Here is a 16,019-nt window from a genome sequence, read left to right on the forward strand (position 1 = left end):
GCACGGCCCCAAGTGTAACGAATTGGAGGTGTGTCATAAGGCCATGCCCCCTTTCTGAAGAGCACGCGTCTTTGGCACATGCAGATACTACATGCCCTGTTCGCTGGCTAGCGGGAACACTATAACACAGAGGTTACCAAACATGGTCCTCAAGCCACAACAGTTCAGGTTTTTAACGATATCCATGGTTGAGCACAGGTGGTTAAATCAAATTGACTAAGGTACTAATTAAGTCACCTGTAGTCAAGCATAGATATCGTTAAACCTTGGACTGTTAGGGAGCCTTGAGAACAGAGTTTGGGAACCTCTGCTATGATAGTATTCTAATTTTTAGTTAACTATTTAACAGTCTGAAGTACTTGAATTTAAGAAAGGTTGATAATGGGTGTAGGCCGGTTAAACTTTGTATGTTCTCACTTGTTACATGAATTATTAGGAAAAAAAATTCCAGCAAACATTCTCTCATGGCAATACTATTTAACAAATGTTATAATGATCATAAATTTCTGTCTTATACTGTTGTGGATGTTGGGAGATTCCTCCAAAATGCTAATGCTTCTTATTAGGATGTGTGCTACATAATCCCCTTTGGGCAATTGCGTAAAATGATGTTTTTTTATCAGTGTGAATACTCACTGACATTACAGCAATGTTTTGTGCTTCTATTGAGTTGTATTTTTCCATTTTGAGGGTCTGTAGAAACCACCTGAAAAGCAAAAATGACATTAAGCAGAGAAACCTGATAATCTGACAATAGTTGTAGCTCATTGCTTCTATGCTTAACACTCCAACTAGGACTGCTCATGGTAAATAGCAATTCTAGTCTTAAGGTGAAGTTTTGCAAAATCATGAATCCAATGAATAAACTTTAGGTTTGTAGCACATTTTAATAAGGTATACTTCCCATTTCATTTGTGTCTCTCATAACTAATTCTGTCCATTCCTTATAAATAGGGGTACGAATCTACAACCCACAAACTTGGAAAAATAAATTTACATGCATCTTCCATCAGTTTCCTGGATATCAGTCATTACTTGCAACACATTTGAGAAATAAAATGATTGGTGATGAATTACAGCATGGATCATGAATTAATTAGAAAATCAACAATACACCTACAGAATGTACAGGAACAGGCCAGGCTAACTGTAACCCTATTTTTAGTCTCCTCTACATCATAAAAGCCTGCTTTACTTGTTTCCTTGGCATCTCCTTATCAGTTACCAGACAGTAAAGTTCAGTTTACAGGAAATAACTTTTATGGAACGATGCATAAAATTGCACTGCATAAGTAATAATTCAGAATAAAAAAAGTCATATACAAAAGTGCAAAACGTATGTCTCCCTTAGTACTCATGGTATTTGAGCAAACGTACATATTGTTATGGGAAACTGCATGGATTTGCGGGCGGAGATGGTGGCATCGACAAAGGGACAAAATGTAGCATCCTCTTGCGCTCATTATTGCTTTAAGACGTCAAAAATGAGGCTAAACTGAGCACTTTAGGAGAAAAAAATATAGTGTCCTAAAGTGGTAATAAGAAAACTGTGCAATCTTGCAAAAGTAGTAGCAGAATGATTTTCTGAGGGCAGGTCCCAAAACCAGAATGTGGGCATGCTCCTAGGGGTACGAAGAGCAAGAAAATAGACATTCTCTGTACACCTGATTCTTTTCTTTTCTTTGCACTTTTGTAAAATATCTTTATTAACAAGTGAAGAGAAGTATGAAAATTTAAATAATTGTCTTTACACATGGGGAAGTAGCAAGGTAAGAATGTGAACAAAAACCACTATTAGGATACAATGTAAAATAATTTTATACAGTGAAATATCCTTGGATTTTTTTATTTCACATTAATGGAATAAATACAGTTATTTGTTCTGCTGTTCTTTGTATTTAGTGTGTTGTTGATGGAAAGATGACTTTGTGATATCACTAGTCTCTAGTGAACCGAAGTGATGGCTGCCTTTTATTATCAGTTCAGTTCACAAAGTTGCTGTCTCCACTTTATCTAGGATATAAATACATTTCAGATCCCTAGTCACCTACAGCGTAAGTAACAGAAGCAATACTCATTACAGTGCAGCCTATTAATTCATTTGGAATCAGTAATAAGGTTTTACAAATATTCATGAGGCCTTTGCTCCCTTTGATAAGGCACTAATTCCTAGTGAATTGATAAATGGCATTTTTCCTGAGTATTAGTTCAGCTTACAAAACGGCAGTCCCCACAGTGTATAGGCTAGGGATGCACTTTAGGTGGAAGATTAAACCCTCATGTACAGCAGTAAGAACAGCGGCATTTGCAGGTTTATAACTCTTAGACACTAAATAAAAATGTATCCTATATAAACAGCAAAGTTCAAATACATTTAATCTTCCATAATAAAACTTATCAAGTGATGATTTTGTCACATGTTGAAAAAGTGAAAATAAAACTTTTTATAGGTTTCCATTAAAAAACAAGCAAACAAAAAGAAACACAGGCTTTAGGTTTAGGAGTTTATAATGCTGTTGTGTTCAGTCTGTTTATTAAGAGAGTTTTCTGCCAGCCTAACACTGTGCATAGGTATAGTAGCATCTACTGGCGGTCAGAAGGCATCACACCTTGCACAATGTCATTGTTTTTTTTCTTTTCAATATACTTATATTTATGCAATATTATATTATTAAAATGTGTAAGTAATTTATATTTATTTAGAATGCAATTTCAATTCAGTGTACAGTCACTATTCTCATAACGGTGTTCTTTGCACGTTATATATTAGACTATTCCGCAGGCACACTGCAAACAGGTTATATTGGCAGCCACTGCTGGAGAGCAGTATAAATCCACACACTAGCTTTGGCAATGAAGACAGTTCTTGGTGAGAGATTTATACACCCACACACACACACACAGGATAAATTGCTTGGCTCCACCTCTTCTCTCCCCTGTATAATAAGTCTCCTAAAAATGTTTGTGCTCTGTGAAATAGACTGCAACACAGACAGGCAGCTCAACCCAGATAACATCCCCTTCCCCCCCCAAAAAAAAGTGGAACACAATTTTGCGTGGTATAGGTATGCATGCATTGCAGATACATGGGAATGCCCTCAGCAGCATTAAGTGCTGGAACAGTGACCACAGTCCGATAAGAAGTTTTCTAGATTCCTTCTGCTTCTTGAGATTTTGTGGATATCGCAGAGTTCTGCACTTCATCCACGAAACTCCAGGCATTGGTTCCCTCATAGTTGCACAACTAGAGACAAAACTGCACAGTAAACAGGACTCGAAACAGGAAACAGAGCATGACTTTTGGCAACTGTAATAAAAAAAATATAATTCAAGGGAAGTCCAGTTTCCATTCCTCCAGCAGAAAGGCATAGTGTCCATTTCTTGTTCCTGCAAATCTAAGGGGCACAGCAGAAAATACTGACTCCTCTAAAAACAGGCCACAGATAGAGGACACGCACAAAAATACACAATTAGCCCCAAATAAGCAGGGTTTGCCCCCTCTAACCCTTGCACCCCACAATAATTGACATCATTCCTACATAACCTGACAGCACAAAGTACACGTCTGTAAGTGGAGATGGCAAACATAATATTGTCTGCTTTACTATGCTCACGTTGCACCTCTTTAACATGGGGGTGTTAAGGCCTGCTGAGGGGATACATCAGTAATACAGCGCATGAGCTCCGCAGGCAGTGAGGGCTTTGGTTAGAGCCAGAGTGGAGCTCTGTAACAGATCCCAGTCATACTTTTTCCTCACATCCGGGATCCACGCTCCTGCAGAATCTGAAACATAAGAATCAATGAGTTAGAAAAACAAAAAACCCAACTACACTAATGTGTAGACTGAAATAATCTCACTACATCTGGCATCATGTTTATACATCTTAAATCCTATAAGAGAACACCGACTTAGGAGTGAAGTACATTTGTTTTAAAGAACGACAATTGGGCTTAAATGATAAAAAAAAGTTAGATTGCACCACATCATGTCTTAAATATATGAAATCATTGCCTGATCGCTATGGATACAATACTGCTGTGTAAATAATGTGCACATGGTTTCATGAAACACAGCATGGAAAGTGTATAGTCATCATTTACATACACCAAGTCACAATTGCATGAGGCTTTTCTTTTCCTCTGTATTCTGATTTTGTTTATATACCCTCCATGGTCAAGATCATTTAAGGGAAATTATTGATGTCTGCGTCACACAAAAATTTTCTTCCTAACGTTAGCAAAACAGAAATGGCGTCAGTCACACTCACCTTAGCCTTCTCACTGGGTTCAATGACCAATCCATTAGTGGAGTTGTTCAGCTCTCTGGACACAACACATAGAAACTCTGCCTGATCTTCACTTCCATAGTTATAGGAAGATCCAATACTGATGAGCTGAAACAAACAAATGCAGACACTAAAATCAGTATGGGTAGACAAGACAGACTAGCTAGTTCTTTTAGTCATCTAATTCTGTTTGTATGTTTCATGGCGGCTAAATGGTACATGGCATAGATTGTTAGTAACAGGTTGAGTCTCCCTTATCCAAATATTCCGAAATACGGAAAATTCAGAAATACAGATTTTTTTTAGCATGACTGAGATAGTGAAGCCTTTGCTTTTTGATTTGTTCAAAGTACACAAACTTTATTTAAGGCACACAATTATTAAAAATATTGTATAAAATTACCTTCAGGCTGTGTTATACATGTGTATATGAAACAAAATTAATTTGTGTATGTACACAAATTTAGTTTGAGCCACAAAATTTTTGAAACTATTGTATAAAACTACCTGCAGGCGATGTGTATATGAAACATAAATGAATTTTGTGTTTAGATTTAGTTCCTTTTCCCAAGAAATCTCATTATAGTATGCAAATATTCCAAAATACGGAATATTCCGATATCCAAAACACCCCTGGTCCCAAGCATTTTTGATACGGGAGACTCAACCTGTAATAAACAACTGAAAGGACTTTGTAACTATTTGAAGACATTCATTGCTTGCTGTTGCATGACCCCACTCACCCCAAAACAACAAAAAATACAGTCAAATGTACTTATTTGTTTTGTTCTGAAAAGTCCTACACACCTCCCTCCCTACCCAAATAATGCCACCCATTCTCTGCAACATGGATGCATTTTTTTCATGAAAGTCTCACACACACACACACACTAAGTTATGCATGAATGTCACACGATATACACATCATAAAGTAGACACCATCATCCAAATTTGTTTCCAGCCGCTCATTATATTTACCCGTGTCTGTGGGGCCAGTCAGACCTTGTAGAAAATACACAATTGCTATCCCTGTACTCACAAGAACTAGCTGCTTGAATATCCATGGTAAATTTCTGGCGTCGCACTAATTATATGATAGTTGTTTTAGGAAAATTCATGGAAATTTTATATTTTCTCTATAAATTTAGAATTTCCCAAACTCCGCCACTACAGTGCAGGCTTTAAGGATATTCATGCTCAAGTCCATATGGTTAAATCAAGTTGACTGAGGTTCTAATTATGTCACCTGTGCTCAAAAATGGATATCCCTAATACCTGGCAGTAATGGCGAAGAATAGGAAACTCTGCTCTACATAAATAGGCTACCAAATAAAACTCATGTGTCACAAAAAAATACAATATAAAATTTGCTAGGATAGACTAAAACAAATAGGAATATTATTCTCAGTGAAGCCAACTAGTAAAAATTGGTTAGGTCACAAAGGGGCAAAATAAATGGGTGACCTCACAAAATGTCAGGGTTTGCGAAGAGTCAGTTTATGAATAGCTTTCTTATTCAGTATCAGAAAACATATGAGCTGGTACTGCCACTTTGCATGATTGCCCAGTGTGGTCACTCACCTGCTCAAATTTCCAACCATCGGACATGGTGGACACCATCTGCGTGAGCTCCTCTTCTTGACACTGTAATACTCTGTAGACATGTTTTACTGGACCCTGATGGCAGAAGCATTGTGAAACCATAAACAATAGTGGTGCACAGGAATGTATTATCTGAATAAAGAACATTGGTCCCCAAGATCGTCGAAAAACGGGGATTTTTCGCTGACTATCGCCGATGCTTTATTTCACCCTACCCTATTATTTTGGTCGAAATAATAGGATAGTTCTCCCGAAAACACATAGGAGCCACGATAAGCTCACGGACCTATGTGTTTTTGCCTTTTTTTGGTGAAAAACGGTACTTATCGTGGATTATTATTTGGGACACATCTGGTCCCGAAAAAAAAACCCAGATAAAAGTGTCGGGCCGACTTCGGGGGTAATTGGATAGCCCCGGGCGAGCTAATTAGCCGCAGTAAAATACAGCGGCTAATTGGATACCCACCCCCGTGGTATTTTACCAAACAGGCAGCGAGTTCTCCCCTGACATCAAGCTTTCAGAAAGCAGAATAGTGGTGGGCGTATGAACACATTGGGGGTCTCCACAACAGCCCAAACTCTGTCAACCTGTATCCTGTTACTGAGTACTATCTATAAATGTACATGGGTTACCAACAGCAGCTGCTTTCCTATTGCACTCTCAAATTAAAAAAATGTGGCTACATTATTAACCAGACAAAACAACTTTTGGTGACTAATGGTGACTGAAGGCATCACATAAAACGTTTCTTTTTTTTTTACCCTAAGAGATTTTAACTCAATTTCCCCTGAAGTAGGCTCATACTTGTATAATCTGGTAATTAATGTAAACAAATGTAAACATAGTTGTCAGCTCCTCCTCTCCTTAGCTGCCTCTTGAATTTGGCCTCCAGCATCCCAGCCCCCTAAAAAAGAGCAAACATGCACCAAAAAAAGGACTACTAAATGACTGTGTGTGATAACAGTGCAAGTTAGGATTTGTATTGCTAGCTGTGGTAATGGACCACAGACATTAGATTGAGCGGTCAATGTTGCCAATCCCCTGTCGTAAACAGTGTAATTGTGGTGTTAAACTTGCTTTTGAATAGTGAAGAAACTTACCTGTGAAGTTCTGTTTTCATTGTCTCTAATACGCTCCTTCACTAGACGGACTAGGGAGGCAATATTATAAAACTCAGCTTCTTCCAAAACTCCTGTGTAGAAAGGATACAAAGAGTTACAGTAACTATCTGATGACAACTGATATTATACATATACAGTGCCTTGCAAATGTATTCACCCCCCTTGGTTTTTTTACATTACAACCTGTAATTTATTATTTTTTTTAATCTGAATTTTATGTGATGGATCTGCACAAAATAGTGTAAATTGGTGAAGTGAGATGAGAAAAATATATATAAAAAAGAATCATTATAAATAAAATTCTGAAAATTGGCATGTGCATATGTAATCACCCCCTTTGCTATGTAGCCCCTCAAAAGTTTTGGTACAACCAGTTACCTTCAGAAGTCACATACTGTATTTCAATTACTTGAAATCATTTAGCAGAATCATAAAACACAAAGAACTGTTATAAGTCAACTTTGTTTAAGACATCACCAACTCTACAGATTTGCTTGTACAGTGCAGAAGTGAAAGAAAGCTAAAATACACTGTCACACTGGTACATAAGACATGATTGTTAGAAGAAAACACTGTGGTGGATTATACTGCTCAGATACACTGGAGGTTATAAATTACAGGCAGCACATGATGTTGTGAGGTCACAATGGTAGGTTTGTGGACTGTGGTCCTATTTTTAGGACATGGCATATGGACACATTTATTATCTGGTGCTACTGGAACCCCCAAGAGTTCATCAGTCAAATTAAAGGAGTTAAATTAAATGAAAAATAACAGTTTAATATACAACTAATGAATAAAACATGCTTTTTTTTTAGCTTGGTACACATTCCTAAGCATTCAGAGGATTTTGTAATAAATGTACACATTAGATATTACTTTGAATAAATTAATACACAATAGGGGGTATTGAGAAACCCTGATTTAGATCATTTAATGTTGTTGTCTTCAATCTCATCGTTATCTCACCTGCCTGTAAACTTCCTCTTACAAAAACAGAACCATAATTATTCTGACTACAGTGTGGCACTCTACGTATTTTACATAAAGGCTGCACAAGGGTATCTGTACATTGCCTATTCAGTCTGGATGTTAAAAAAGAACTCTTCCCTTAAGTGAAGTTCATTAATAAAACATGACACTCATATACAGCAAATGCGCGGGGGGGGAACCATCTTCTGGGAGCTGCTGATTTTTTCTTTGCCTGAAACATAGAGCTCGATAACAATTGTGCTTTGCAGACTTAAAAGTAATTCACAGCTCTCACTGGCGCTCTATGGAACTACCACCAAAGAAATTTAATGTAAGGAAGGATTTTAGTCTTCCAGCACAAAGACCAACGGTGCGAGCCAGCTCTCAGGGGATATACTTTTTTCTGTACATAGTGGGATATTTTTAATTAGTGACAGCTCTACTAAATGTGGCCTTTTGCTTTAAACCTAGCTCCTAGGAGAAGGATCTCTGACAGAAGGAAATACTATTAATTTGAAGTTAATGCTTGGGTCCACTCTCCCTATAACCCCGCCCCCCCAAGCCAGAGGCACCTCAGTTTGTAAGTAGCCAAAGGCCGGAGGAGGAAAGAAAGAGAAAGAAGACTGGAACACTCAAGAACCATACTCACAGAGAAGGAGACGGGAAATCGGTGACCAGTAACACAGCCCAAATGAAGCCAGGTGCGTCAGGGTGGGTGCCCTGTGGACTTCGAAGAAAGAGATAACAAGGGTAAGCTCTTACCATATCTCTCATTTTCTTCTTCAGGGTCCACAGGGTTGACCTTGGGGTTGTCCCAAAGCAGTCCTTATACGGGTGGGGACGCTCCTGTGCTGAGAGGAGAATCCGTCGCCCAAAGAAGGCATCCTGAGAGGCAAAGGAATCCAATGCATAGATCCTTAGAAAGGTGTGGACAGAAGACCATGTGGTCACCTTGCAAGGCAGAACAGCCGAGGCGCCACAGCGAGCCACCCACAGCTCGAGTAGAATAAGCATCAACAGAAAGGCCTTCCTATGCGTGTGAGGCCCCTGAGATAGACATACGAAGCCATCTAGCCAATGTCTGTTTATCGGCCGGCCATCCTTTCCTGTGAAAGCAGGGCGTCTGGATGACCAGGTGTGCTCGGTACCGGGTATGGCGGCCCTTGTGGATGCCGACAGCCTAGGAAAAAACAGGCCATTAGGCTGACCCTGAGGACAAAAAGACTAAACAGATTTAGTCTGAGGCCTTGTAGTGGGAGTAGCTGAAGGCGGCAATCTTGCCATTAGTGATACTGCCAATGTTGCTACAATCTTGTCATGGTCAGGACCAAACAAGATCTCCTCAATATATGGTATCTCCACCTCTGTTTTCTATGAGCGCAGCCATAGGGTATGGCGGTGGATACAGTCGCAACTGAAACCCTGAAGGTAAGGAGACTGGCATCCAATGTAGTTACTCCCACAAATGAAAACTACATATTTTATGTGAGCGACAAAAGACATTTGATCCCCAGAAGTGTTGGAGGGAAAAAGCTTTACAAATGCATCAGCCCAGTATGCAATAGCATTAGCCAACCATGCGATAGCCATGGTTGGACGGACAACAGCCCCTGAAAGCGAGTATATTGATTTCAGGCAAAGTTACCACCTATGGATCCATAGAATCCATCCGGGCAGGAATGGGAGGAGTAGTAACGCTCGTAATCAGATGAGTAACATGAAAATCCACCCCAGGAGGTGATTCCTATTACTTGTGATGACCCTCAGGGAATGGGAAACATGAGGCCAAACGCTTTTGTGATACCTCTTATCTGGCGATAGCCAGACTCCCGCCATGTGATCCATCCGCTGGTCAGAGACGGGGAACACAGCCGAAGACACTTTAATGATTAAAATGAGGGTGATTGATTTAGGTGCAGGTTCGACATCCTCTATAACTAGGATGGACCTGACCGCCAGCACCAAAGCAGGGATAATAATACTTGATTTAGGCTCCCCCTCGTGAGAGAGGGAAAGGAGCCCGATACATCATCCAGTTCACCGTATGACGGCAGAGTAAACTGGAAAGTAACCACAGGGCGTTTATTACGCCATTCTGTGTTTCGTAGAAACTACATCCACCCAGGATGGCTGTCGTGGTAATCCCTGCAAGGGGAATGACAGACTGTTGTGGTACCTGAAGGAATTGCATGTACTGTGAAAACCCCCAGTAGGGAGCGATAGTCTGTGTCACAGGAGTAAACTGCAAGAAACTGCAAGATACCCCGAAATGAAAGGGTAGTATGTTGAAGTAACCCCAGGTGAGTTACAACAATGGGGGCCGCCAGGCGATCCGCAATGGAGGCCAGGATCCTGAGAAACAAACTGCCCAAGGGGGTCGTGTAAGGTGCCCGGCACCTGTACAAAACTCTTTCTGAGTCAAATCCTCCATACCGATACCTACAGTCCATGACTTGCAGTATAGCAAAAATGGGTGCAGTATCGTGCTCTCTCTCCTGGTCAGCTATCTGACCTACCATCCTCACGGATATATTAAGCAGTGCTATACTGGTCCTGACTGACGCTAAGATTAGCTGCAGGGACCCATTGTCAGCGTATGCAACACACAGTTCTACCTATAATATGGCAACGTGCAGCACGCAACTGTATGTACCAAACCTCACAAATATTGACAAGTATATATATGTGAGTTCTCAGAACCACCTTAAGTACACCTGTATTAGGGCAGATTGTAAAGAAAAGGGATAGATATACACTGACAGGTGAGAGAAAAAGCACAGACAGTCAGCACTAGCATAAGTCACATACATGCAGAAATATATATACTGTACATAAACATTACATATAATATACTGCAAATGTCGCTACATTCAACTGCCCAGATTCAGTGTCAGGGAAGGCTATAGCGCTGAGTACACTGACCTAATGGTGAGGTACGCAGGGGGACTGGACCAACTGCTGTCCTAGGAGCTCTGTGTTGCACCATAGAAATAAAATTGCCGCCTGGAGACCTCAGAGGAAGCAGCTCAGGGACGTCAGACCTTGCTTCTGGAAAGGTGCGCTGAGCTGAGGGGAGGAGCCGCTACAACAGGGAAGGCTGCCTCCCCTGGCCAGCTATTAACCCCCGTGACGCCGGCTCCCGCTGCCAATCTTGAAGTCCCTAGTGGTCTAGTGGACAAGCGGGGTATGGGGGGGGCCCGCCGCCACTGCCTCTGGTATGTCCCCAGGAATTTGGTATGATTTACCGGTTGGAATCCCAACAGCGGCTGCCCGACATGGGTGAAAATCCTGATCGTCCCTAAAGTAAGTATTCACTAACCTAATTCCCTCCCCTAACCCTCCTTAGGGGTGCCTAACCCTAAACTCCCCCCCCCCCCCAGTGCCTAACCCTAATCCCCCCTCTAAGTGCCTAAACCTAACACCCCCTTCCCTGCCGCCTAAACCCCCCCGTCATTTAACTCTCGCCCTGATAAAGCAGTCGGGAAGCCGGCTGTCGGGATTAGGTCTGCCGCAAGCGGTGACCCGCAACCTTACCTGTCCCCGTCGATCTGGCAGCAGTCCTGGGCGCCCGCAGAGTCCGGCTAGTACAGACACTGGGGTCCCGCCGAGATCCCCAGATCTGTATTGGCGTCTCGGCGCCGGTGGGGTGGAGGAGGAGCGGCAGCTTGGACGTCCTATGGACAGTCCAACGCTGCCACTCTGAAGAGTCTAAAAGTAAATAAAAACACCTTTCACTAATAAAATAAAGTTTAGGGGCTGCTAATCAGCCCACCTGCGATAACGGTGACCCGACTCCGGCTGGGCACCAACTTAAACTGATGTGCCTCCGGCTTGGGGGCGGGGTTATAGGGAGAGTGGACCCAGTGCATCCTGGAAGCTAAAAGCTTTAACTGCGTGGTGCCCGGATTTGGTTCCCAACCTATACCCCCAAGGTCAACCCTGTGGACCCCTTATGGACCCTGAAGAAGAAAAGTGTGTAATTCATATTCTGGCCATAGTGTATGAAAATCTATTGAATTCTTAGCATATTATAGGCAGTTGTTTTGGTTCTGACATTCAAACTGCATTGAAAATCTTGGTCTGCATAGTAACTGCTCCATTGCACCACCTAGTGACTAAAGGTGCCCACACACATACCGATGTCCTCACGTAACGATTTTATGGCCAATTTCCTCATGAACTTTCACGGGAGCTCCCTTGCCGTCGTGATCACGATTTGGAGTTAAAAATGTCCAATCTGACTAAAGATCTATCTTGCAGCCAATGCATTGTATCCCAGATTGGCTAATCTGCCCTACAGCACGGCAGATCAGAAGATGCGATATACAACGAGCGTCGGCATCGTGCTCGTGAGTATAAACTCACGATTTGTACTTTTTTTACCCGATTCATCGTCACGATTCGTCGAAATCGGCCAAATTGTGTAAAATGTCACTATGTGTGTGGCCACCTTAAGGCTTGTGTGTAGCATTCTTTGCTCTCTGTATCTTACTGGTGTATTTTATGAAACATTGCATTTAATACTGGCAACATTTCAAAAAGAACAAAGCAAAATAAAAAGCACTAAATGACTGTGGGCAGCATCATAAATATCTTCTGTGCACATCAACACAATACCACAGTTATGCACAGTTTAACAGTAAAACGCGTAAAGAATAGCTTTACACAGGAGTAGACCATACTGAAATTATAAAAGACTGGGCTTCATTATTTTTCATTACAGTTGGTTTAACAGAACCACTTTTACTTCTTCTCACCCAATAGAATGTGACTTTAATCATTCAGCCCATGCAAGAGACAATGGCGATTATTTCACAGGACTAGTATCCTGCTACATAAATGAAAATAAGCCACAGGTTACAGTAAATGCATTTCAATACAGCTAATTAAACTGTAAACAAGCACTATGAAATATCCTGTAGCAATCAATAGCATTTTAGATACATGTACTGCACATAATGAAAGACCATATCTGCTTGATATGTCTTTCAGATTTGTGCTATTTACATGTCTTCTAAACACATTTGAGTAATTGGTACAATGCTAGCTATGCAGAGAAAACTGCCTGAGTATGAGGAGCACTCCTAAATGTATGTCATCACCTTCTTCTGCTAGCTCTTTGTTGAGGATTAGCTTCCCATGTCGTAGGTAATTCAGTATGGGTCCAAAGTAGGTTGGGTCCCGATCAATGAGATAGGCTCCTGTCTCATCCTATGAAATGAACACAATAAGAGTCTCAAAAAATTCCAACCTAGGCAGAAAATTATGAATATACGTCATCAAAAAATGAATAGCCAAGACGCTCAATGGTTCACATTTTCAGGTGTTCGATATCAAAGCAGAGGTCTAATTTTTGCCTGATAGACAACACTGTCTGGTGATTTGCACACATTCTAGCTACCTATTATTCTTAGCATGGTGAAACATGACAGCCCAACTAAGGAAGAGTAGTACTGCTAAAGCTGGTCACTGGCACGTGTGGACGGAAAATCTGCGGTAGTATAAATTTTGGATAAAATCTGATGGTAATCATTATTGCGCATACCCGTAAATCTAGACGGAAGATTACCCATCAGCCTATTTGAGCTGTCATCTACTGGTCACACTAATGAAGTGGTTCTCAAACTCGGTCCACAGTTCACATTTTTCTAATCACCCAGTAGCTGCAAAGGTGTATTCATTACTAACTGACACATTTTAAAAGATCCACAGATGGAGATAATTATTTCACTTGTGCTTCTATGAGTACACAAGGAAAATCTGCACTGTTTGGGGTCTGAGTTTGAGAACCTGTGCACTAATAGGTCCAGTAAAATCTACCCCATACCACCATCCACCTATGTTTGAAAGATTGGCTTAAAATGTAAATGGTGACAAGACTAAAAATATGAGCTGGATACGGGATACTGGAGGTCAGAATCCCAACACTTTGTCAGTCTCCTTCGTGCCTAACTCAGCTACTTGCCTACGGGTTTCCCGTGGTCAGGATGCCAGCGCCAGGATTCTGACAGGTTGTCGGGATTCCGGCGCTTGCATTCTGAATGGCGGAATCCCCTTCGTCTGCATTTTAACTGCATCCCAAAATTATCACTTCAAATCCTGCCTACTACAGCATTAAACTTGCAACCTTAAATGCTGCTGGTCTCAGGCTTATTTAAATCATTCATGAGAGCTGCGCACATCAGGGCTGTCTTAGGTATGTTCAGTTTTGTGTATAGTATAGTTTTTATTAAATGAGCATTTGTACACATATAAATGCTTCCTCTCACATCATATAATGCCTTGGTGGTAAAAAAGTTGTCCCACATCTGTGAGTCAAGCTTATTTATTTTAAATGTTTGTGTTGTAAAACTTGTATATGTTATGATTGGTAAACATGCCCACATTAGCTTATATCTGCAAATTGTGCCAGTAAAGGTGCCCACACACTGGATGATTTTAGGCATGATTTGCACGAAAACGTCGCGTCGGAACGATACATCGTTTAAAAACGTGCAAATCGTGCAGCTTCCAGGAACGATAACAATCTGATGCACAGTCCCGCAGGTAGTTTGTCGTTTATCTTCAGATCTTACCTACTGCAGGTTATATCTGCCAATCTCCTTAACGATGCACTGGAAATCATTAAGGACGCACGATAGGTCGTTAGTCACATTGCATAGTTTAGCAAGATATCTGTCCAGGAGTGCCGGTGAGTTACCCAAGGAGTTCAAGGGAAATCGTTGACGACATTGCATCTTTTGCGAGTCGTCCAGTGTGTGGGAACCTTAACACATATTAAATGCATATTTAAAAAAAAAGCATAGAGTTGGGCTAAACCTGTGTTTTGTTTATATATGAATGCAGGGAGAAAGAGGCTATGCAGAATACCTTATAAATACATCCTCTGAGCTTTTAACGTTATTTAAAAATTTTGTGCAGCAAAACAAAATTAAACTTGTACATGTGGGCACTATTGTGGGGAGGTCTACGTATACCAGGGCACAGAGTATAGATATAGGTAGGTATATGTATAGCAGAGCATGTTGTATAAATTTAGGTAGCTATATGTATAACATGGCACTCTGTATAGATGTATGTAGGTCTATTAATGTTTACAATTGTAAAGCACAATGGAATATGCTGCGCTATATAAGAAACTGTTAATAAATAAATATGGCACTGTGTATATATGTAGATAGGTATATGTATAGCAGCCCACTTTATATATCCAGGTATATATCAGTATAGGTAGGTATATGTATTGCAGGACACTATATATAAATATAGCAGGGCACTGTGTATAGGTAGGTATATGTATAGCAGGGCACTGTGTTTAGGTAGGTCTCTGTACAGCAGGGCACTCTATATATGTTGGTATATATATATTATAGCAGTGCACTGCGTGTGTGTATATATATATATATATATATATATAATATATATATACACACACACATACATATATATATGTAATGTGTGTGTATGTACGTAGGTATGTGTGTGTATATATAATATATATAGCAGAGCACTGTGTGCAGATGTAGGTAGGTTGCTCTCTCTTTACACCTTGTCAGAGTCCAGGTCCGGGTCCTCCTGGCACAGTCGGTATAAGAAGGACTTCGGCTCCCGGCACAAAGTCTGCTTGGTGCTTAGGAAATACGTGCCGCCCACATTGAGTCGGACCCACTTCCCCCCCGTCCTGCCAGCGGGGTCCTGCTGCCTGGGGCTGCGGGAAGCGGCGCAGGAGAGGCCGGGGCTCGGGGGCCCGCTCCGGGGACAAGGTATGGTCAGTGTATAGGGCACTACCCGCACTCCGACAGACTCCGCGGATTCCCGCTGTAGTTCTGCCATAATGAATCAAACCGGACAGAACAGGGAGAGCAGCGGAGCCATAACACCGAGACAGGGAGCGGGCGAGGCTTCCGGGGAGATGTGCCGTCACTTCCGAGGCCACAGTCACCCCGCGCTCATCTTACTACACCCTAAGCAAGCGGCAGGCCGGGCGGCTGCGCACTCACATAGTCACAGGATTATCACTGCAGCGCTGACTGATT

The 16,019-nt window shown here is 41.4% G+C and overlaps 1 protein-coding gene across 1 annotated transcript; it reads right to left on the reverse strand.

Moving 5' to 3' along the window:
- Positions 1-1,832: 1,832 nt before the first annotated feature.
- KCTD2 (potassium channel tetramerization domain containing 2) lies at positions 1,833-15,977 on the reverse strand. The gene is made up of 6 exons (XM_088482586.1): positions 15,532-15,977; positions 13,086-13,194; positions 6,991-7,082; positions 5,869-5,964; positions 4,270-4,395; positions 1,833-3,784 (listed from the first exon to the last, which is right to left on the reverse strand). Exons 1-6 carry the CDS (start codon positions 15,814-15,816, stop codon positions 3,755-3,757), a joined length of 738 nt encoding a protein of 245 aa, XP_088338712.1. The 5' UTR covers positions 15,817-15,977; the 3' UTR covers positions 1,833-3,754.
- Positions 15,978-16,019: the final 42 nt, after the last annotated feature.

The sequence above is a fragment of the Taudactylus pleione genome, unplaced genomic scaffold, assembly GCF_031769625.1.
Source record: "Taudactylus pleione unplaced genomic scaffold, aTauple2 ptg000290l, whole genome shotgun sequence".
NCBI classification, from domain to species: Eukaryota; Metazoa; Chordata; class Amphibia; order Anura; family Myobatrachidae; genus Taudactylus; species Taudactylus pleione.